At 37.0% G+C, this 25,935-nt stretch overlaps 1 protein-coding gene across 1 annotated transcript in view; it reads right to left on the bottom strand.

Annotated features, from left to right (window-relative positions):
* The window catches only part of MEF2A (myocyte enhancer factor 2A), a 95,839-nt gene that overhangs the window by 26,379 nt on the left and 43,525 nt on the right, over positions 1-25,935 (bottom strand). The window contains 3 exon segments of the mRNA XM_044918230.1: positions 7,565-7,624; positions 9,010-9,229; positions 11,575-11,706. Of these exon segments, the coding sequence (XP_044774165.1) occupies positions 7,565-7,624; positions 9,010-9,229; positions 11,575-11,706 (412 nt within the window).

A 25,935-nucleotide genomic window follows, 5' to 3' on the forward strand; every position in this document is an offset into this window, starting at 1 on the left:
GAGCTCCAGCTTTGTTACTCCTTATACTGTTTCTCATTTCATCCATCTCTTGAGCTGCCACCGCCTCTGCCACACTGCAAGCCCTTACTATTACCTTCGCTCACCCCTAAACAATTCCAAGAGCTTCTTGAGCCTTTCTATTTCTAGTCCAGTGTATTTTTTTCCTTCTCAACATGTTTTAAAAAAGTGAAATTGCTGGATATCAGAGACTTTATTTTATGCTTGATCTTTAAACACAGGCCCGAAGTTAAAAGCAATTCCTGAAGTCATCTGAACTACAGTATTATCTAAGTATTAAATGTCAACTTTCAGTAGAGAAATATACTTAGTATGCCAAATCAGATGGCCACTACGGAAGATGTATACAATTTTCAGCATGTACAAAACTGGCAGGTTTTACTTGGACAATGACAGACTGAAAACAAAAAATGATGTTTCAAGGAAAAACAAATGAATGCTCTAATTTACTGTAATAAAAATGTTATGATTGTGGAGGTACCAACCATATCAATATAGAAAGTTTAAAAACTAGAAGAAGAGAGAGAAAACTCCTACTTCCACCATCCCAACATAACTATGATAATCAGTTTGGATTTCCCCTCCTTTTCCTTTTCCACATGCATATTTTTTGCATAGTTTTAAATCACAACTAAAAAGGAATTCAGTTGAAAATTTCATTTACATAATTTTCATACTGTTAATACGTTGCTTTCTTCCTATTATTCACTACTATAAATAAAGTTGCAGTCAATCTTTGAATATTCTAGTTTATTTCTTTAGGAGAGAATCCCAGCAATGGGATTCGTGGGCTCAGGGGCATAAACATTTTTATGACTACTGAAACATCTTGCCAAAATCTTTTCAGAAAGATCATTACTAATTTACAATGCTATAAGCACACAGAAGATCATCAGTTTCCTCACACCTTCATTGGCTCTCCATGCCACAACAGAAGTGGTAATAGTTGGCAATTAGTGAGTTGTGGTTTTCTTTGCCATTTTTATTTAAATCTCCTGATACATCCTTTCAATTTTTAAAATACTAGTTGGGTTTCCTTTTTGAATTGTACATTTAGGTACATTAAAAACCCACCTACTTATTAAATATTCCCCTATCTGTGGCTTGTATTTTATCTTACTTTTTCTCTGAAGAATGAGAAAATCTTCTATCTCACATAAGACGACTGGAGAAAAGTGGCTGCAAGCCCAGTGGCTTTAGCAGCTCAGTGTGCAGGACCCCAAGCTTTCCAGCTTTCAGCTCTGCCATCCTAGGTTTTTGCTGGCCTGTCCTCTGATACCATTTTGTTTCCTGATCTCAAGATGGGGCTGTACATCCAGCTGCCACATGCAGACAATAACGCCCAATGAATTGAGTCTTTGCCCGAAGACTGCTAAGTCTTTCTATGAGTATGAATGTGTGTATGAATTTTTTTCTCTCTCGATTTCAGAATTAATAGTATAACACCTATACAATGCACATTACATTCTCTTATAATTTTAAAAGTGCCTCCACATTTGGGGTTTGTAATTCCTTTTTAAAATCAAATGTATTTATTTAAAAACTTATATTAATGTAGCACAATACAAAATGGTGCACAAAACAAAAACTTACAAATCAAGGATTTAGCATAAACATCCATGTAACCATTACATCAGTAAACAAGAATACTGCCAAAACTCTGAAAGTCTCTACAACTGGGCCCCCAAAACATTCCTGTTGTTCCACCCACCCAAAATAACCAGTATTGTAACTATTACAGTGACTTCTTTTCTTTATAGTTTTATCACCTATCTCATCTACACATGCATCCTTAGCACGGTAATATTGCTTGGCTATTTTTCGAACTTTATTTAGATAGAATCATCTCATGTTTGCATCCACTGTCTTTCATTCATCATGGTGTGGTGAAATTCAGCCACCCTATTAATTCCTGCTGTAGTTTCTTCCTTTTCATTGCAGTCTAGTACTCTACTCCTTCCTATAAATGTACTGTCTCTTATTTATTTGTTCTACTGTTAACAGAAGCTTGGATTATTTCTAGATGTTGGCTGTAACAAATAATGCCATGCCCATTCCTTTACATATTTGTTGATGCTCACGGTACACCATGCATTTCTCTACAGTATATAAGGATGAATAAAAATGGTGGGTTGTAAAATACATGTATCTACAACTTTAGTAGATAATGTCAAAATGGCTGCACCAATTTGTACTGCTATCATCAGGGAATGAGAGTTTGGAATTTCCCATAGGCTTGTCAACACTTGGTACTATCTGCTTATTCTGCTTTAGCCATTCTGGTTGGTGTATGATGCTTTCTGTGGTTTTAATTTTGCATTTTCTTGGTTACTACGATTGAGCATCTTGTCACATGTTTATTGGATACCTAATAACTTCTTTTGTGAAATGTCTGTGTTCTCATGCACATTTTCAAAAATCAATTTTCTTTGGGGTGCCTGGATGGCTCAGTCGTTAAGTCTGCCTTCGGCTCAGTCTGCCTTCGGCTCAGGTCATGGTCCCAGAATCCTGGGATCGAGCCCCACAGCAGGCTCCCTGCTCGGCAGGAAGCCTGCTTCTCCCTCTCCCACTCCACCTGCTTGTGTTCCCTCTCTCGCTATGTTTCTGTCAAATAAATAAATAAAATCTTTAAAAAAAGATCAATTTTCTTTTTCATGATGATTTGTAAGTATTCTTCATAAAAAGCCCCGTTTACTCTATGTATATGATCTACATTTTCCCACTCTGTCTTGCCTTTTCATTCTCTTCATGCTGTTTTTGATGAACAAAGATTCCTAATTTTACACAAGCAAATCAATCTTTCTTTTGTGGTTAGGCTTCCTCTCGTTTCCTATTTAACATGTCTTTCCCTATTCTGAGTTTGTTCAATGCTTAAAAACCTCAAGGATGCTTCTGCTTTCCCTATTACGTGGGCCTGAAATATCCTATCTTTTGGGAAGCAGAAGACTCAACAAAAATTAAAATAAGACTAATGGAGGGCTCATCTATAAAAATATTATGCATTTGAAAATTACAGTAGCAGTAAATATGTTATAGTTTAAAGGTTAAGCGAAACTATCTGGAAGTGGCTCATGACAAGTCTCTAAACCTGGACTGACAAAATAAAAGTTACTATACAGATTATGTATAAAAAATTTGTTTTAAACAAGGGTCTTTAGATATTGGTTGCTGGCTGAAATATTTTGTCACCAGAGAGCTTATCTCCATGTGATTAAATTCTCTGAAATTTGTTGATACTTTTTTTTGTGGCCCAGCATGTGATCAATTTTTAGTTTTATGGACACAAAGAACATTTTTTTTTTTTAAATACAAAAGAACACATGAGACGCCTCGGTGGCTCAGTTGGTTAAGGACTGCCTTCGGCTCAGGTCATGATCCCAGGGTCTTGTGTGTGTGAATTTTTTTCTCTCTAGATTTCAGAATTAATAGTATAACACCTATACAATGTACATTACATCCTCTTATAATTTTAAAAGTGCCCCCACATTTGGGGTTTATAACTCCTTTTTAAAATCAAACGTATTTATTTAAAAACTCATATTAACGTAGCACATTAATATGCTACATTTATATGTAGCATCGGGCTCCCTGCTCATAGGGGAGCCTGCTTCTCCCTCTGCCTCTGCCCCTCCTCCCCGCTCATGCTCTCTCTCTCTCTGACAAATAAATAAATAAAATCTTAAAAAAAAAAAAAGAACACAGATACTGGAAAGAATGTTTACTCTGTACTTTAAGTGTAGATGACCACACTCTAGTGTCAAGAAGGGGGATGGTGCAGACGTTAGATGTAGCTACCGCAAGGGGCTGTTACCCTCTGATTCACTCTACTTCTATGGTCCTGCCTTTTGGGGGCTCAACACAAAGTGACAGGAGCACACTGGACCCTCCCAATTCTTTGTGGGCCCTGAACTTTGATCTCTCTGTCCCCTTAGGTCTCTGAGGCTGTCCTACTCCACTGTGGAAGTGGCAAATACCACCTGAGGAAAAGCAGTCACAAATGCTGGGCTCACCCTCTTCAAGGCTCTGTCTCCATCATTCCCTGGATCTTGAGCCAGGTATTCTTCATTATCTTGTTAGTTCTCAAATGATTTCACGCAGATTTTACAAATACTTTGCCTAGCATCTGTAGGTGTCTTCAGCGGAAGGGTTGGTCCCAATGACCAGGTCTGCTATTATCATAGCACAAGACTAACTGTCTTGCTTGTCTTTTTTTAAACCTCAATTTTAATTTCATTTATGGAAGCTTTCATTATTCAAAAACTCTATGTATCATCTTAAGATCAGAAGCAAGATTTCCCAAAATGTTTTATATGATACTAATTATGAACGATGGCTTTTCATGAGGAAAAAAAATGAAGGGTTCTATTATGCAATAACTTTGTGTAACCATATGTTATGTACTAAGTTTAATGATTCACAAAATAGATTAGCATTTTGAAGGCTCTGGTAAGTCCTACAGTGAAGAAACCTGTTTAGTTTTATTTAATGCAAGGTTTACCAAACATAGATAAATCCTTCTTCTCATACAGTTCCAAGAAACATATCTTGAAAAGTATAGATTAGAAATCATTCTCATACCTTTTAATATTTTTTCCTCTAAATTTCTCTGGGAATTTAAACTGTTTAATCTTTTCATTCATAAAGAGTATATCTGGGTATAATAATGAGTTTAAACTATTTTTTCCAAACTACTAAACCAAAATGGCACCACTGTTGAAAATGAGCTAACATATATTATCTGACTCTTCCTCACAAAAATAACATTTCTAAAATACCCATGACAGATCATTCATTTTAGGGAAAATTTATACTAAGAAACACGTTAAACCCACGTATGCTCTAAGTATTTCAGAGAAATAACTGCTTCCAGGTGGTATCTGAATTAAGTGACATAAAAGATCTATTCAGTTAAGTCTAAATTCTGTTAAAAAGCAGTTGTAATACACACGCCATTCAGAATACAATGCAAACAAGTAGAGTTAAGTAGAAGTACACGTAGTATAGGTTAAATAGGCATGTATGAGTATGAACCAATGAAGAATCAGGACATCCCATCTTAATGTGTTATGAGATGTTGAGGTGTACCCTAAGAAGCAGGGTTTATCTCTGTGTATACATAATAATGGAAACAGACTTTTAAATAACTCACTAAAGGGGCGCCTGGGTGGCTCAGTAGGTTAAGCATCTGCCTCTGGGTCAGGTTGTGATCTCAGGGTCCTGGGATCGAGCCCCACGTCCGGCTCCCCACTCAGCAGGTCAGCGGGGAGGCTCCTTATCTCTCTCCCTCTCCCCCCAACTCATGCTCTCTCTCTCAATAAATAAAATCTTTAAATAAATAATTCACTAAGCACTTAAAATATTTTAATACTTACTTGAATTTAAGTTTTAATAGAAACTGATGTTCACTAATCATGATTATTAACACTAAACACATTAAAGTAGTTGCCTACGATGGGGGGAGGAAGGGCATGGGAATGGAACAGAGAGGTATAAAAAGGATAATGCACAGCATACCGAGATGCTTTATATAAACCAATGATGATGATGTGCCATGATCTGAGGAGTGTGATTATGTAGCCCTCTAAACATGAGGGTCACGATAGGGAGAGGAGGCTTATAAAAAAAGAAAAATGAATGAAAAAAACAAAAGGAAAAGGGTTATATGCAGAAGGTCAAATCAGGATGATGACAAAGTGTGAGTTTCAAATTACCAAAGGGAACACAAAAAAACCAAGCAGCAGAGACAAAGTCTAGATTTACAGTTGCATGGCAGGTAAGAAAAAAACAGTGAAGTGTGGAAAGTACAAGAAAAAAAAAGAGAATTGAAACACTTGTTTGACAGGAGGAAAAACCATGTTTACAATATGCCAGAAGGAGGGGAAAAAAAGTAAAGGCAAGGGGAAAACACATTAGAAATCTTTGAAGAGTTTAACTCCATGAAATAAAACTAATTTTGGAAATAAACCAAGAGTTAGTTACAATTAACATTAAATGAAATAGAAATTTTTGCTTCTAGTCTTAATTAGGCTAGGAAGCAGAAGGCAAAGTAAGATGGACAGTACTGGGGGAGTAAAAACATATGGGAAAATTTAACACAAAAAGAGTATGTATATGGGCATGCAAATAACTAAAATGGAGTTGAAATAAACTATAAATATTTGGAAATATACATACAAGTATAGCAACCTAATGTATAACTGTTAAGACAGTTATGAATTTTCCACAATTAATTATGTTAAAAAGGATCCTACAATGGATCTCATATAATTAATTCTATTCAAAGAGCAATTAATACGTGGCAGACATATTTAGGCATTTATCCTACTTTAGGTCACTATGTTTTATAACTTGTCTCGGCAATATCTGTTTCTTTCTCATCATCTTAAATTAAGTTATTCAATCATCTCTACAATTTTCCTGAGGCAGAAGCTCCTTACATTTTTATAGAATGAATGGGCTGAATACATGCAATTGTGAATTTTTCCTAGAAGTGATCTGTGTTCCAAAGTCTCCAGGAGCACACAATATCTAAAATCAGGAAGGAAATTCCTGCCCTTGTTTTCAGATACAATGATGACAACTGTATTTATCACAGATTAAGAGACCAAGACCACTTAATGTGATGATAATCCAAAGGAATACAGTTATTCTTATAACTCTTTGACATATATGCCATATTTTTGTAATGTTCAGTTCACAGTGTATCTTTGCCAGCACTTCAAGGTTGGGCAGACATATTTACAACATGTGTTTAAACTTGCTAGTCACCTTTGGAAAGGACTGCAAAGTAAAAAACAAAACAAAAACAAAACCAATTTGGCTATAACTGTGACAAAATGTGAATGTTTTACATGTGGTCACCAAAATAGATCCTCTGAAGACAAACTTGTCAGCAAAATCTTTGTAGCTCTAGAAGCAGGCCCACCATTTCTTTGTATTGCAACCTCTCTAAAAACATTTCATGCTATTATAAGATGTATCAGTTTGCTAACCATCTAACTTTGGTGAGAACAGATGATACAGAAAGCTTCTCCTTAAGAAACTGGCTTGATGTAAAAACTGTATGAAGACAATTTCATCTTTAGCAAAGCACAGTATCTGCTATAAAGGAGGCACTCAAGGCCAAGGCATAAAGAACAGAGCAGGGCTGTTATTAAAAAATGTTAAGTACTAGTAAAAGTACTCCTCAGGGGCGCCTGGGTGGCTCAGTTGGTTAAGCGACTGCCTTCAGCTCAGGTCATGATCCTGGAGTCCCTGGATCGAGTCCCGCATCGGGCTCCCTGCTCGGCAGGGGGTCTGCTTCTCCCTCTGACCCTCCCCCCTCTCATGTGCTCTCTCTCATTCTCTCTCTCTCTCAAATAAATAAATAAAAATCTTAAAAAAAAAAAAAAAAAAGTACTCCTCAGAAGAAAATTACGTCTACAACGGGACATGTCTACTCTGGTCATATATCCATTTTTTCCTCTTCATTTGGTAAAAGGCCGTATTTGAGGGACAATATTCCTTTTATCTCAGACAGGATAGATGCCTATGAAGTAAAACTCACCCACTGGGCTGCTCCCGGCTCCATTTGGCACTGTGAGGTCTGAAGTGCTCAACATCCCACCTAAAAATTTTGGAGAGAGAAAAGAGAGGCCAAAAAATGAACATGAATTGGTTCTCCTTATCTGAATGAAGTAACCTGCACTCCTTTCCTAAAAAACGAAAATAAAAACTAGCCTAGACTGAATTTGGCATTACTGTGTAATATGATGTAGTTAAATGTATATATAAAAGCTCACCTATCAAGCTCTGGATGCAAATGCCTTTCTGTATCAATATCAAATAGTACATACTGATAAGAATGGGGGGCAGTGCTGGGGCGCCTGGGTGGCTCAGTCGTTAAGCGTCTGCCTTCGGCTCAGGTCATGATCCCAGGGTCCTGGGATCGAGCCCCACATTGGGCTCCCTGCTCCGCGGGGAGCCTGCTTCTCCCTCTCCCACTCCCCCTGCTTGTGTTCCCTCTCTCACTGTGTCTCTCTCTGTCAAATAAATAAAAATCTTTAAAAAAAAAAAAAAAGAATGGGGGCAGTGCTAATGGAGTACTATTAAATCTAGGACTTAAAGGAGAGGAGACACTGCATTACAAAGAGTAAAGCCGTAAATGCACTGCAAATTTCTGCTGAATTCATGAACTATTCTCTGTATTTTTGACATGAGTGACTCACACTCAAACTTTTAAATCTTTGCTCATGATATTCTTTCTTTTTTTTAAAGATTTTATTTATTTGACAGAGAGAGACACAGCTAGAGAGGGAACACAAGCAGGGGGAGTGGGAGAAGGAGAAGCAGGCTTCCCGCAGAGCAGGGAGCCCGATGCGGGGCTCGATCCCAGCACCCTGGGATCATGACCTGAGCCGAAGGCAGACGCTTAACGACTGAGCCACCCAAGTGCCCCCAGAGGTCTCAGATTTAAAAGGAAGGAGTGCCACAACTCTGGCCCCTCAGAGCTTACCTATTTTTTTTTTTTAATTTTTTTAAAGATTTTATTTATTTATTTTGACAGAGAGAGACACAGCGAGAGAGGGAACACAAGGAGGGGGAGTGGGAGAGGGAGAAGCAGGCTTCCCGCGGAGCAGGGAGCCCGATGCGGGGCTCGATCCCAGGACCCTGGGATCATGACCTGAGCCGGAGGCAGACGCTTAACGACTGAGCCACCCAGGCGCCCCTTTGCTCATGATATTCTAATTAAATTTTCTGCCTGTCAAAGTATGGCTTTCCCATGATAAGGAAAGTTATAGACGGCAGATTCTGTATATCGTTCCACTGTGCCCGAGAGGATGCTAGAATGCCACAGTAAATCCTCAAAAATATTCTTTAAAATGGAGCCAATTATGTAGCAGTGACTCTTGCTCATCAAAGACAGAACATTAAAGGGTAGCAAGATAAGAAACTGCTTATGTTAGCAATTCTTTTCCTTAAAGCACCAGCAGAAGAGAGACCACTACGTACCTGTACTGCCGGTACTTGGTGGTCTCTGAGGGACTCCAGGGGATACATTTCTGTGTAATGTGGCTTGAGGCGGAGACAGCATGCTTGAATCTGCTAATGTCGAGCTGGCGGCCAAAGATGGGGACACAAGTGAACTCCCTGGGTTAGTGTAGGACAAAGCATTAGGGCTGGTCACAGGGACTGTGACAGACATTGAGAAGTTCTGAGGTGGCAAACCGGGCTGTAAATAAAGAACAAGAGAAAACTGTTAGTTTCATTTTCATCTATATTAAATGTAATAACTTATGAACTTTGATTTGATAAGGTAAGTCCAGTTATTAAAAGGAGAGGATGGGGATAGTTTCTTACTAAATCAATTGGCAGATTTAAGTTGCTTTCTTTAGAATTATATTTGAACATGAGTATGTTTGACATAACCTTTTCAATTTCCATTTTTATATATAAATACATATATACTACTATAACGTGTATATATATATATTTCAAATATTCTTGGAGATGAAAATTAGATGTCAGAACCTGATATTAGTGTTGTCAGATTTAGACATTACAAAATATATCGCTGTTACCAAGTAAGCATAAAATTAGCCCTCTTAATAATCCAAATCAGTTTAGTAACATTACATTTCTATTGAGAGATTACAAATAACAAAAGGGGAAAAATACGTACACATATTATAAATATAATACACCAAATGTGGGACAATATAAGTAAGCCCTAGTTTGATTTAATTGACTGACATTCTTAACGGACAAAACTTAAAAAAAAAAAAATCAAGTCATATATACACAACACACTGCAAAGAAACCATCTAAACAATTTAACCACTGACAACCTATTTTTAAATTGTATGAAGATTAAATTACAATTATAAATGCTATCTTACTTCCCTCCTAAACATTCTACACCCCCTTAAAGTAATATTTGCTATTTCTTCTTGTATTTCCTCCATTGACCACACATAATATACTTAATTAACCATGAAAATAACAGTTCTCTTTATAACAGCTTCATTATAGAGAAAGAAAAAAGTTTTCCTCTCCCATTTTAAAACAGCAATTGCAAAGAGCAGTAACACTGCGAATTCAAAGTTGGAAGAATATAGTTTATGTACTCTATTCAATAGTAGTTTATTTCAGAAAGAAAATTATCATTCATTATTTGATATAAAACAATGGATATATGATAAAAATTTTTTCAAAGGAAAAGCAATTTTATTTACACAATATTTTGCAGCTTAACATTTACTACAAAGTCACCAACATCTATGTGAGGTCAGAAGGGATTTTATTTTGTTTGCTATTGTGTTTTTTTAAGAATTATAAAGGTATTAGCACAGAAATACTTCCTTAAATCTATTTTTCATGAGCTTCTTATAGTAAAGGACTCCTTTGGAGAGATAATCCATGAAGTATAATTCAACGCATAGTTTTTAAGAGAATTATCTCCGACAATGAGATAAATACCAGCAGTGGAACCAATCTGTTCCATGAAGCCTACAATACAGACATAGCATTAGAAAATCAGATCTAGAATAGCTGTTTTAAGCAGCTCTTGCCAACGAGCTTCCCGTGAGAACTCTTTGAAGAACTATCAAAGAAGCATGAACTCAAAAAAGTACTGGTTTCCATGATGGTTAGATGTATGAGCATAAGAAAATTTTAAACCAACTATCTGTTTTACAACCAGTTTAAGAACACTGCGTCCTTAAATTAGTATCAAGCCAAGGCTCTCTTCCTCAATACCTATAGTAAAAGAAAAGAAAAGGAGTTTGGAGGTATTTTGCCAAATAGTTTTGGGACATTTACAAAGAACCAAAGAGTAAGCTACTACTATTACAGCAACTATACAAAATAATTAAAAATAATTCTAAAACACCAAATTTCCTAATAAATCCAACCATTTTATATTTTATAGTCTCAAGATCTATTTACGTACATGTAAACTTTTTAAAAGTCATGAGAGAGAAAGGGAAATCTTATACACACCCTATATATTTACAATCATGGAAATTTAGAGCTAGAAGGGACCTTAAAAATTACGTAAGCCAACTCATTCACTTTACAGATGAAAAAACTGGAATCCAGGAGGGGTTTATGCGCCCTATCCAAAGGTACAGGAGATAGTAAGTAGAACTTAGATTAGGATGTTTTCTCTTCACTTCCATGTTTAAGACATTGAACATGTATTATAAGACTGCAACAAATTTATTTTGAAGTTCTATAAAACAACAAAAAAAACTAATGAAATTTTTTCCCCTTCTACTTATTGGTTATCATCACCCACTGTGAAAATAAACAAGAAGTGTAGCCAATCTCTTCATGCACAAGATAAAAGCACAAACCATACTTTAGTACTCACTGCGATTTTATGATTCCGCATCATATTATCAAATTCCTCATTAATTTTTTTATATTTTTCTTCTGTATGTGGAGTTAGCACATAGGAAGTATCAGGGTCTGGGCTGTCGCACCCTCTGTGTTCCTTCTTGTTCAGAGCCTATATAATGAAGTTAACAAAAAGGATCAACAAATAAAAAGTAGAGGTAAAGTAAAAGTACTTACAGGGCCTCGTTTGAAAATAAAATCACTATCTTCATTTAGTTTGCTGAATCTGTCCTCCGAGAGTGGACTGTGCTCAAAGTAATCGTCAGCATCAGGGCTCTCACAACCATTAAGGCCTTTCTTTCTTAAAGTCTGAAATACAATTGGAAAATTCACACACAAATGATACTAACTTGCCATGAGTTTTTTTGTAAAATTTATTAAGAGAGCACAGACTGAATGAATTGAGTTATTACAAGAGCCACTGAAATGGTTTTAAATGATCACAAATGTACTCTAATCCTCCAAATAAGGTAAACCTTAGATATAAGCAAAATTAATGCTCCCATCGTACATTAAGAAAAAAAGGAATGTTTACTTGTTTGGATTCTTTCTTCCCAAACTTCCTAGAGAATACTAAATTACTCACGGCTCTGAGAGTTACAACCTGAATCTGATAACATCCTGATCAACATATCTGATAGGGCCAATGAGTGTGCGAACTGACATAGAAATGTATCAAAATGATGCTTTGAGAAGCTATCATAGTACGTTTACAAAATGAACATTTCAGCAACTTCATCTACTGAAACTGCTTTCTGCCTGAGTTAATCCTAGCCACCAGAAAGAATCAGCATTGTATCTCAATAACTGCATTCCTAATTTGTTCTTAAATACTATCATTTTCCTACATAACTTTGAAGCATAAAAACTCATACTTATTTACATATGGCAGTAATGACTCTTTCCTATGTAGACTATACATATTATTAGTGACTTTATTAGTGACACTGAACATGTATTATAAGATTGCAACAAATTATTCTGAAGTTCTATAAAAGCAAAAAAAAAACTAATGAAATTTTTCCTTCTACTTATTTTTAAAATTTGTAATAAAACTTTACTCAGCATGTATCTTCCCCCCTCTTTGCTAGCTCTTTCTATAGAGCTCCTTAATGGGTTGATCTAATCCACTGAACTGACTTTCTGGAAAACTTTCTTGAGTGTCATAGAAGTATCTCCTAGACCGTATGTTCACCTTTTCTTCTTCTTACTTTGAGGTGAAAATATAATGAACAGTTGGCTTTCTGATTTTTAATTTTTTTCATTAAAATCACCATGAAATGACTTATCCAACATTTAAAAGAGTAACTTTAAAACCAGGGGCCTGACAATTCTGTGGAATATTAATTTATTTCCAGAATGTCTAAATTTTTAAAAACCCTGATGAGTCTTTTTTTAAAGTAGAATTACAGAGTTCAACAGTTTAAATAGCTTTGAGACTTGATTTTCCAGCCAACCACTGAGAAATTCTAGGAAGTTAAAATCTTCCAAGTAAACTGACAAAGTTTAATTGGGAAACAAAGTTTGATCAATAGATTAGTATTATGTAAGTTTGTTAGTAAATGGTTATTTAAATTAGATTTAAGATATACTTTTAAGTAATTGGTAATAATCTTGGTATCCTTTAAAATATGATTTACAATAATTATGAATGCTTATTTTATACCTTTTATTCCTTGAAAGAATATAAACACACAATAGGTTAAGATTTGAGAATTTTTTTAGTTTCTCTGAAGTCAAATTATTTTAAAATCACTTTAGTCAATTTGATTTTTTCATGCTTACAGAATCATAAGAAATCCTAAGTGCAGATATGTTAACTTCTCAAATTACTTAGCACACACTAGGATTCCACATACAATACCTGAAACCTCCACCACAGCACAATCACTAAACATAAGCATAGAGCAAACACTACATGTACTTCCCCAACATTGGCCCCATGGCCCTACGTTCTATGGATCTAACTAATCACATGAACTTTTATGTGTACTTAGCCATAAAAGGTCCTGTTATTTAGAACTAAGGGATGGAGACATGTATTCTCCCCTGTTCCCAGTAGCAAGTTCTGCTTGCCAAAGCTCTGCAAGTTGCTATCAGCGATGAAGATGTTAACACTCAGAATATTGGAACACAATGAACTCTTATAACCTACACAGCCCTAGAAACAAAACAAATATAGTTAAGTGCCTACACAAAGATTTCATCATGAACTTGACTTATTCTAGCCTGAAATCTCTAGATATTTTCCCATCATATTCATGTATCTTAAGACTAGGAAATTCACAGTCGTGCTCTTCTCTAACAGCAACCACCAAGTATGTGCCTCTTTGAAGTCCTTTTAAATTACTGAAGAAAAAGAATATGGCCTTTTTAAGTAATTACACAAAATTTTTATTCTACAACAACAGGGTTAACCCTACTTGTACTCATGAGGAAGAATAGTGCTCTGGTATCTCCAGCTCTGCAAGCCTTCACTTCAGATGGGGTTCCTGTCATTGTGAGGGAATTTAAGAGGCTCTATCAGCTCTGGAGATAAAAGGCTCATGTACCTCTACTGCATATCCAACTTGTGTCTTATCACCAGAACACGAAGAGTTGTTGTGAGGACCAACTACCATAAAAAGACTTTTTCTGTCATCTTTATCGTTACCACATAGCTTAATAGTAAAAGTTTCTCCTGTGTCACAGGTACTAACAAATGGAATGCTGTAATCTATTAACAAGGCTAGGTGAGGCATATAAGAAACAGGCCAGCTACAGTTTTTTCACATGCTTCAAGTTACCCACAACAAACACACTTGCTCAATGAAGAAAACACAGTCTGAAAGGCTACCATTTTGAGGAATCTGCTTTTAAGCACATTCATTAAGGGTACTAGCACGGTGCACATTCTATGGCCATTACTGATGATTATAATGCTCCATTCTGAAGTAAACGGTACTTGAAAAGTACTTTACTCTTGTACGTGCAATTGACAGTTTTCAGTGACGTTATGGCATACTTAAGGGGAAAATTCAATTATGCCAAAATACTTTCAATTTCAGGGGTGTGTATCATGCAAGTTGATTGAAGTTGCTTTTCTTAAATAATTAAGTTATTAATTTAAGCTAACTTGATACAACCTGTTCTATGTTCTTTTGTACCAGTGTTCCAAACACGTTTAATGATTCCAACTGCAAAGATTAGTTAAATGAAATCCTAAAATGAATGCAGCCACAATTTTCATCAGTGCATTTCTATAAAAGACAGAAATTTTATTTTTGGAGGGTCAGCTAAGCACCTTTAACAAACATTTCTACTTCTCACAATAAAGTTAAACTGTATTACGATTTTAATGGCTCTCCTTTTTATATTTTGGGCCAATTCGGTCAGGTATTTTCTGCATACTTTAATCTACGGTATAAAATATAGGTTTTAGACTTTTTTCCCTAAGAGTATCCAAGTCTTTTATACAATAAACTTAAAAAGCAAACATATTTCAAAATGGATTGTGAATTAAAGGTGGCCAATTTTATTTTTTTAATATTTATTTAATTACCATGTAACGTATTATTTGTTTCAGGGGTACAGGTCTGTGATTCATCAGTCTTACACAATTCATAGCACTCACCATAGCACATACCCTCCCAATGTCCATTATCCAGCCTAAAGGTGGCCAATTTTAAATAGTTTTTTTAGCTTACATGCTCTTATTAGCAAAAAATAATGTATTTAAATTTTTAGATATGCTTATTCTCCATGGAAATTATATATACACACATATATACAAAAATATATAAACAAATACATATATATACACAATCATACATATGTTACCGTAACCTTCTGTTTCTTAATAAAGAAATCTAGTATTCATGATATTTTTCACTGAAATTAGTTTAAATATTTAAACTACACAAAGTCTGAAATAAGAACTGATAAAAATCCCAGGGGGCTGGCATTTTCTGGAATTTTGAGATATGCTACAAAGTTTTAGACTCAGAAGTCTATACTGCCCACACCTGACAAGACTGTGGTTTTACTGCCTACAAAGAACTGAAATGCTCTTTAATGTATGCTCAATTTTATAACTGTCAAATTCCATTCCAAACAAATAGAATCACAATACTTAGAAGCAAAACTATGGAATTAAAAGTACTCAAAAGGTATATATGCATGTTTTTTTAAATGCACAAGGAGCTAATTAATCTATAATATCACCCACCTTAAATCTCATTTCTGTAAAGCACTGAGCAGTAAATGCTCCATAAATATGGCATGAATGGATAATCAGATCTAGCACAAGATAGGACTACTTGTAAAATAAAGGAATAGTATGTTTTAAGTTCCAAGGAACTTAAACTAAATAGAATTTTTTTAACTAAGGAAAGTTCTCCTTTTCCTCATTTTTAATAATCATTGCTAATTTTGAAAGATACTTCGTATTCTTCCTAGACACTTCGAAAATGAATAAAAACACAATTTTTTTAAACTGAAAATCTGAGAGAAAAAGGCATCAAAATTTATTAAATTCAACAATTATGAAATGAATACTAGTAATTCTAACCAAATCAAACACAGACTAGAACCAGAACCTATAGATCTCCCTCAATCACACAACTCTCTCCTCTCCCCTCTCCAGGAAATACTATCCTACCTCCGTGATGACAAAACTTTCTGGATTTTCTTTATAGGTTTAACACATATATACATCTCTAAATATATTATTTGGTTTACTTTTAAATATTATGGGAATGGAGTATTACACAATGTGTTACTCTGTCTTACCTCTTTTATTATACATTATATTAGATTCATCCTTGGGGTTGCATATAGTTCATTTGTTCATTTTCACTGAATATTGTACTACATTGTATAGGGGAAAAAACTTTATTGTACTGCAGATAGACATTGGAGTTGCTTCAATTTTTTGGCCATTATTAAAATGAAAATGGTGCTATGCACATTTTTTGCAGACATAGCCTACTCCATATCTGTACATGCTTCTCTAAGGTATATTTTTGGGAATAGAATTGCTAAGTTCAAAAAATATGTGGATCTTATCTGTCTTATATGAGATAATGTCAAACCATTTTTTTAAAGTACAGTTGACCTTTGAACAACACAGGTTTAAACTGTGCAGACCTACCCAGATTTTTTTTCAATAAATATAGTATTATAAGTGTATTTTTTCTTCCTTATGATTTTCTTAATAACATTTTCTCTCCTCCAGTTGACTTTAATGTCAGGATACAGTATATAATACATATAACATACAAAATGTGTGTTGTTTACGTTATTGTTAAAGCTTCTGGCCAGTAGCTAAGTTTCGAGGGAGTCAAAAGTCAAACATGGATTTTCAACTGCACAGGGTGCTGTTTTCCTAACTGTGGAGTTGTTCAAGGGTCAACTATAATTGCATTGAAGTACATTTCTACCTGCAATGAGGAATTGATTTGCATTCCCCTGATTATTAAAGAAATGAAGCACATTTCATACCTACTGGCTATCGGAATTTTCTTCTAAGTGCCTGTTCAAGTTTTCTATTGACTTGTTCATCTTTCTCTTATTGCTTTGTCATTTTTTAAATTTGAAATCAACACGAGTCCTTTGTTAATTTTATGCATTATAAAAATATTTTTTCATTCTGTGGCTTTAAAAAAAAAGAAACACTTGCCTTCAGATAAAAACAGGTTCTTAATTTTAACAAAGTCAAATTTAACATTTTTTTTCCTTTATAGTTTTTATGTCTTAAGAAATCCTTTCCTACCTCAAAATCATGAAGATAGTCTCCTATATCATCTTCTAAAAAGCTTTCAATTTTGCCTTTTGCATTTAAGTCTATAATCTTCCTAGAGGCAGATTTTATGCAATATATGAGGTAGGTTCCCTTAATGGTTTTCCTATATATCCAATTGTCCCAGGACAATTAAAGAGTCTGTTCTTTCCATTTATGCACATGGTTCTGTTTCTGAGCTATTACTTCACTGCTATGTTTGGCAATTGGTATTTGTGCCATTGTCATAGTATCTTCATTACTACAGCTTTAAAATTAGCTGCAATATATTGTAGAGCAAACCCTCTCACACTGTTACTCTTCAGGGTGTCTTCTTTTCCCCCTCAATTTCCTTTTATTTCAGAATCAGTTGCTGAATTCTTAAAAAAACAAAAAAATCCTTGGGATTTTGACTGGCATTTGACTCTATAAAGATTATTTTTTTGTAGCACAGATGTATAAATATTGAGTGTTCCATTCCACAATGATGGGATAATTCTGTTAAATCAACCCTGCATTCGTGAGAGCAATCCAACTTAGTCATGATGTACTGTCCCTTTTATATACTGCTGGATTTAACTTCTGTATTAGTTAGCATAAATAACATGAGATGCTTTAACAAACAAAAATCTCAGTGGCTTAAGCCAATTAAGTTTCTTATTCATACAAAGCCACATGAGGATGTTTCTTATCTGAGAGAGACTTGCACGAGATTATTCAGAGCCCAGATTCATTTATCTTGTGCTTCCACACACAAGACCTCAAGAGTTCCCGTCTGGATTCTCCGTACCTGGCTAGCAAACAGGGAAGAGAGAGTACGAAGATCATGTGGGAGGTATTCAACAGATCAGGCCTGGAAGCAGCATGTGTCACTTCTACTCAAATTCCATTGGCCAATTTAGTCACACGGCCACTCCCAAAGGGAGGATGACAGAGTCTATATGCGTGCCCAAGCAGTACAGAAAATGGATCAAAGTGAAAATAAGTGTCTCCACTAAAAAAGATGTGAACTCAAAGAAGTAGACTAGTATTTTGTTTAGGAGTTTTGCATTTATGTTCAGTGAGGCTGACTTCTGATCCTTCTTAGAACTCTCCTTGCTGGTTTTGCTATCAAGGTCAGGCTACCTCATATAATGGTAAGACAGCACATTTCTTTTGCAGGTAGTTGTAGGCATTGCCTTCAGGCTCCTTCTCCAGTTCCTCCATAATCTTATTCCTATCTTCCTCAGTAAGAAGTGTGTGGTGTTCAAGCTATGGCTTCTTTGAATTTTAAGGCGATATCCAATTCTATGTTACTCCTAGGTTTGATTGCAAAGAGCCCAGCAAATGGCAGTGATACTTCTCCCCTCAACCCGGAGCAAAACCAATAGTTTTAGGGGGCCCTTAACTCACAGAAACTAGATATTGGGCAACCCAGTAGCCTCAGCTTACCAAGAGGGATAATGTAATTCTGTTGTAAATCTTCACACCTAAGTATTTCTTTTTTTTTTTTTTAAAGATTTTATTTATTTATTTGAGAGAGAGAATGAGAGACAGAGAGCACGAGAGGGAAGACGGTCAGAGGGAGAAGCAGAACCCCCGCTGAGCAGGGAGCCCGATGTGGGACTCAATCCCGGGACTCCAGGATCATGACCTGAGCCGAAGGCAGTCGCTTAACCAATTGAGCCACCCAGGCGCCCTACACCTAAGTATTTCTGATAAACTTGATTCTCGGTGCACTGTGAAGTCAGGAAAGTATATCTTCAAAACTCTTGGCTCTTGGTTTTCACCATCCCTTCTTTGTGTGTTTTTTTTTTTTTTTACTTGTACAAATGACTGAATTTGCCTTCCTTTTTTCCAACAAAACTTACTGAGAGCTCCTACTAGGTTCTGATGTTCACTGATGAAATAGACATGGGTCACTGTCCACATGAAGCTTGTGAAGGTCATGTGATCTTCCCATGAAGACTAATTTCTTACCATGACACTCTCACTTGGGTTTTGGACCCCTTCTTCAAAAGCCTGAGGTGGTTTAGTTGCAAAACTGATAAACAGGTTGAGGGGGGAGGAGCAAGATGGCGGAGGAGTAGGAGACCTGGATTTCGTCTGGTCTCAGGAATTCAGCTGGATAGGGATCAAACCATTCTGAACACCTACGAACTCAACAGGAGATTGAAGAAAAGAATAGCAACAACTCTCTGAACAGAAAAGCGAGCACTTCCTGGAAGGTAGGACGCGCGGAGAAGTGAATCCGAGTTGATATTCAGGAGGATAGACGGCGGGGGAGGGAGCCTCCGTCAGCCGCTTCTGGCAAGAGATAGAGCCCCGGAGCACAAAATTAGAACTTTCAGAAGTCGGCTCCTCTGAGGGACGTCGCTCCAGTGGCTAAGCGGGGTGTGGAACCATCGCTGGGACAGTGTGGTCTCAGGACCCTCGGGGTCACAGAAAGACCAGGGGTGCCTGAGTGCAGCAGAGCTCCCAGGTATTGGAGTGGGGAAGCCGGCTGCAGAGACGGAGCCGAGGAGTGGGATCTTACCTTGGGGATGCCATAAACTGTGATCAGCGGCATAGTCGAGGTGCTGCTCTTCCAGTAGGGACCCAACAAGCGGCAGATCCAGGCAGACTCCACGTCCTCCCCCGGGAGGAGCGGCGCAGGAGCGCAGCACGGGGATCTGCTGGGTTTGGAGACTCCACACCGAGTCGGGTGCCAGAGATAGAAACAGTCACAGGACGGGTGAGCCCAGAGTGCGGCCGGACACCGGGGAGTTGGGAGTGACTGACTGCTTTTCTCTGGGGGTGCACTGAGGACTGCGGCCCCGAGTTCTCGGCTCCTCCGGGGCAGAGATGGGGAGGCCGCCATTTTCACATCTCGTCCTCCAAAGCTGTACTGAAAGCTTGCAGGGAACAAAAACTCCCGAGAGCAAACCCAAGCAGATTACTTAGCCCGGACCAGCAAGGGCGGGGCAATTCTGCCTCTGGCAAAGACATTTGGGAACCACGGCAACAGGCCCTCTCCCAGAAGATCAGCAAGAACAGCCAGCCAAGACCAAGTTTACCAATCAATGAGAATGGCAGAACTCCAGCGCTAGGGGAATATTGCACAAAGAATCCATGGCTTTTTTACCATGATTCTTTAGTCTTTGAAAGTTAACTTTTTAAACTGTTTTTTTTCTTTTTCCCTTTTTCAAACATCTCATCAATCCTTTTAAAAAAAAATGTTTTTTATTTTTCATTTTTAGAGTCATATTCTATCCCTTCATAGTAGTTACCCATATTTTTGGTGTATATATATATATATATATATATATATATATAAATTGTTCTTTCTTTAAAATTCTGGGATAAGGTTTCTTCTAACAGATCAAAATATACCCTAAATCTCTAGTGTATGGCTTTGTTCTAGTCTCCTGCCTGATCACATTCTCTTTTTTTTTTAATCCTCTTCTTTCTTTTTTCAACCAACTTATCAATTCCTTTTATAAAATCTTTTATAATTATCATTTTACAGTCATATTCCATCATCATCGTATTAACCCTTATTTTTGTACATATATAAGTTTTTCTTTCTTTTAAATTTTGGGACGCACTTTCTTCTAACAGACCAAAATACACCCAAAATCTAGTGTGTGGCACTGATCTATGCACCAGCCTGATCATATCTGATCATATTCTGTTTTGTTTTGTTTTTTATTTGTTTTTATATCTTTCTTTTTTTTTCTTCTTTCTTTGCCTTTCTTTTCCCCCAGTTTCAGGTCTTTTCTGATGTGTTTAGTGTATACTTTCTGGGGACATCGTTACCCTGTTAGCATTTTTTTCTCTCATTCATCTATTCTCTTCTGGACAAAATGACAAGACGGAAAAAATCACCTCAACAAAAAGAACAGGAGGCAGTACCGACTGCCAGGGACCTGATCAATATGGACATTAGTAAGATGTTGGAACTAGAGTTCAGAATGACGATTTTAAATATACTAGCTGGGATTGAAGAAAGCATGGAAGTTATTAGAGAAACCCTTTCTGGAGAAATGAAAGAACTAAAATCTAACCAAGTCGAAATCAAAAAGGCTATTAATGAGGTGCAATCAAAAATGGAGGCTCTAACTGCTAGGATAAATGAGGCAGAAGAGAGAATTAGTGATATAGAAGACAAAATGATGGAAAATAAAGAGGCTGAGAAAAAGAGAGATAAACTACTGGATCACAAGGACAGAATTCGAGAGATAAGCGATACCATAAGACGAAACGACATTAGAATAATTGGGATCCCAGAAGAAGAAGAAAGAGAGAGAGGGGCAGAAGGTATAATGGAGCAAATTACAGTACAGAACTTCCCTAATTTGGGGAAGGAAACAAGCATCAAAATCCAGGAGGCACAGAGAACCCCTCTCAAAATCAATAAAAATAGGTCAACACCCCGACATCTAATAGTAAAACTTACGAGTCTCAGAGACAAAGAGAAAATAAGCTGAAAGCAGCTCGGGAGAAGAGATCTGTAACCTACAATGGTAGAAACATTAGATTGTCAACAGACCTATCCACAGAGACCTGGCAGGCCAGAAAGGACTGGCAGGATATATTCAGAGCACTAAACGAGAAAAATATGCAGCGAAGAATACTACATCCAGCTAGGCTGTCACTGAAAATAGAAGGAGAGATAAAAAGCTTCCAGGACAAACAAAAACCAAAGGAATTTGCAAACATGAAACCAGCCCTACAAGAAATATTGAAAGGGATCCTCTAAGCAAAGACAGAGCCTAAAAGCAACACAGACCAGAAAGGAACACAGACAATATACAGGAACAGTCACCTTACAGGCAATACAATGGCACTAAATTCCTATCTTTCAATAGTTACCCTGAATGTAAATGGGCTAAATGCCCCAATCAAAAGCACAGGCTATCAGACTGGATTAAAAAACAAGACCCATCGATATGCTGTCTGCAAGAGACTCATTTTAGCCTCATGACACCCCCAGATTGAAAGTGAGGGGGTGGAAAACCATTTACCATGCTAATGGACACCAAAAGAAAGCTGGGGTGGCAATCCTTATATGAGACAAATTAGATTTTAAACCAAAGACTGTAGTAAGAGATGAGGAAGGACACTATATCCTACTTAAAGGGTCTATCCAACAAGAAGATCTAACAATTGTAAATATCTATGCCTCTAACATGGGAGCAGCCAATTATTTAAGGCAATTAATAACAAAAGCAAAGAAACACATCAACAACAATACAATAATAGTGGGGGACCCCCCTCACTGAAATGGTCAGATCATAGAAGCAAAAGATCAACAAGGAAATTTAAAGACTTTAAATGACACGCTGAACCAAATGGACGTCACAGATATATTCAGAGCATTCCATCCCAAAGCAACGGAATACACATTCTTCTCTAGTGCCCATGGAACATTCTCCAGAATAGATCCCATCCTAGGTCACAAATGAGGTCTCAACCGGTACCAAAAGATTGGGATCATTCCCTGCCTATTTTCAGACCACAATGCTTTGAAACTAGAACTCAATCACAAGAGGAAAGTCGGAAAGAACTCAAATACATGGAGGCTAAAGAGCATCCTACTAAAGAATGAATGGGTCAACCAGGAAATTAAAGAAGAATTAAAAAAATTCATGGAAACAAATGAAAATGAAAACACAACTGTTCAAAATCTTTGGGATGCAGCAAAGGCAGTCCTAAGAGGAAAGTATATAGCAATACAAGGCTTTCTCAAGAAACAAGAAAGGTCTCAAATACACAAACTAACACTATGCCTAAAGGAGCTGGAGAAAGAAAAGCAAATAAAGCCTAAACCCAGCAGGAGAAGAGAAATCATAAAGATCAGAGCAGAAATCAATGAAATAGAAACCAAAAGAACAGCAGAACAGATCAATGAAAGTAGGAGCCGGTTCTCTGAAAGAATTAACAAGATGGATAAACCCCTGGCCAGATTTATCAAAAAGAAAAGAGAAATGACCCAATTCAACAAAATCATGAATGAAAGAGGAGAGATCACAACCAACACCAAAGAAATACAATTATAAGAATATATTGTGAGCAACTCTATGCCAGCAAATTAGATAACCTGGAAGAAATGGATGCATTCCTAGAAATGTATCAACTACCAAAACTGAACCAGGAAGAAATAGAAAACCTGAACAGACCTATAACCACTAAGGAAATTGAAGCAGTCATCAAAAATCTCCCAACAAACAAAAGCCCAGGGCCAGATGGCTTCCCAGGGGAATTCTACCAAACATTTCAAGAAGAATTAATACCTATTCTTTTGAAACTGTTCCAAAACGTAGAAATGGAAGGAAAACTTCCAAACTCGTTTTATGAGGCCAGCAGTACCTTGATCCCCAAACCAGACAAAGACCCCAACAAAAAGGAGAATTACAGACCAATGAGCCAATAAACATGGATGCAAAAATTCTCACCAAAATACTAGCCAATAGGATCCAACAGTACATTAAAAGGATTAGTCACCACGACCAAGTGGGATTGATCCCTGGGCTGCAAGGTTGGTTCAACATTCGCAGATCAGTCAATGTGATACAAGAACCATATATGATCCTCTCAATAGATGCAGAAAAAGTATTTGACAAAGTACAGCATCCTTTCTTGATCAAAACTCTTCAGAGTATAGGGATAGAGGGTACATACCTCAATATCATAAAAGCCATCTATGAAAAACCCACAGTGAATAGCATTCTCAATGGGGAAAAACTGAGAGCTTTCCCCCTAAGGTCAGGAACACGGCAGGGATGTCCACTATCACCACTGCTATTCAACATAGTATTGGAAGTCCTAGCCACAGCAATCAGACAACAAAAAGAAATCAAAGGCATCTGAATCAGCAAAGAAGAAGTCAAACTCTCGCTCTTTGCAGATGATTTGATACTTTATGTGGAAAACCCAAAAGACTCCCCCACAAAACTGCTAGAACTCATAGAGGAATTCAGTCAAGTGGCAGGATATAAAATCAATGCACAAAAATCAGTGGCATTCCTATACACCAACAACAAGACAGAAGAAAGAGAAATTAAGGAGTCGATCCCATTTACAATTGCACCCAAAACCATAAAATACCTAGGAATAAATCTAACCAAAGAGACAAAGGATCTGTACTCAGAAAACTATAAAATACTCATGAAACAAATTGAGGAAGACACAAAGAAATGGAAAAATGTTCCACACTCATTGATTGGAAGAACAAATACTGTGAAGATGTCAATGCTACCTAGAGCAATCTACGCATTCAATGCAATCCCCATCAAAATACCATCCACTTTTTTCAAAGAAATGGAACAAATAATCCTAAAATTTGTATGGAACAGAAAAGACCCCGAATAGCCAGAGGAATGTTGAAAAAGAAAAGCAAAGCTGGCGGCATCACAATTCCGGACTTCCAGCTCTATTACAAAGCTGTCATCATCCAGACAGTATGGTACTGGCACAAAAACAGACACATAGATCAATGGAACAGAAGAATAGAGAGCCCAGAAATGGACCCTCAACTCTATGGTCAACTCATCTTTGACAAAGCAGGAAAGAATGTCCAATGGAAAAAAGACAGTCTCTTCAACAAATGGTGTTGGGAAAATTGGACAGCCACATGCAGAAGAATGAAACTGGACCATTTCCTTACACCACACACAAAAATAGTCTCCAAATGGTTGAAAGACCTCAATGTGAGACAGGAATCCATCAAAATCCTAAAGGAGAACACAGGCAGCAACCTCTTTGACCTCAGCCGCAGCAACTTCTTCCTAGAAACATCGCCAAAGGCAAGGGAAGCAAGGGCAAAAATGAACTATCGGGACTTCATCAAGATAAAAAGCTTTTGCACAGCAAAAGAAACAGTCCACAAAACCAAAAGACAACCGACAGAATGGGAGAAGATATTTGCAAATGACATATCAGATAAAGGGCTAGTATCCAAAATCTATAAAGAACTTCTTAAACTCAACACCCAAAGAACAAATGATCCAATCAAGAAATGGGCAGAAGACATGAACAGACACTTTTCCAAAGAAGAGATCCAAATGGCCAACAGACAGATGAAAAAGTGCTCAATATCGCTCGGCATCAGGGAAATCCAAATCAAAACCTCAATGAGATATCACCTCACACCAGTCAGAATGGCTAAAATTAACAAGTCAGGAAACGACAGATGTTGGCGGGGATGTGGAGAAAGGGGAACCCTCCTACACTGTTGGTGGGAATGCAAGCTGGTGCAGTAACTCTGGAGAACAATATGGAGGTTCCTCAAAAAGTTGAGAATAGAGCTACCATACGATCCAGCAATTGCACTACTGGGTATTTACCCCAAAGATACAAATGTAGGGATCCGAAGAGGCACGTGTACCCCAATGTTTATAGCAGCCATGTCCACAATAGCTAAACTGTGGAAAGAGCCAAGATGTCCATCGACAGATGAATGGATAAAGAAGATGTGGTATATATACACAATGGAATATTATGCAGGCATCAAAAGGAATGAAATCTTGCCATTTGCAACAACATGGATGGAACTGGAGGGTGTTATGCTGAGCAAAATAAGTCAATCAGAGAAAGACATGTATCATATAACCTCACTGATATGAGGAATTCTTAATCTCAGGAAACAAACTTAGTGTAGCTGGAGTAGTGTGGGGTGGGAGGGATGGGGTGGCTGGGTGACAGACATTGGGGAGGGTATGTGCTATGGTGAGCACTGTGAATTGTGCAAGACTGTTGAATCACAGATCTCTACCTCTGAAACAAATAATACATTATATGTTAAAAAAAAAAAAAAGAAG

The sequence above is a fragment of the Neomonachus schauinslandi genome, chromosome 9, assembly GCF_002201575.2.
Source record: "Neomonachus schauinslandi chromosome 9, ASM220157v2, whole genome shotgun sequence".
NCBI lineage: Eukaryota > Metazoa > Chordata > Mammalia > Carnivora > Phocidae > Neomonachus > Neomonachus schauinslandi.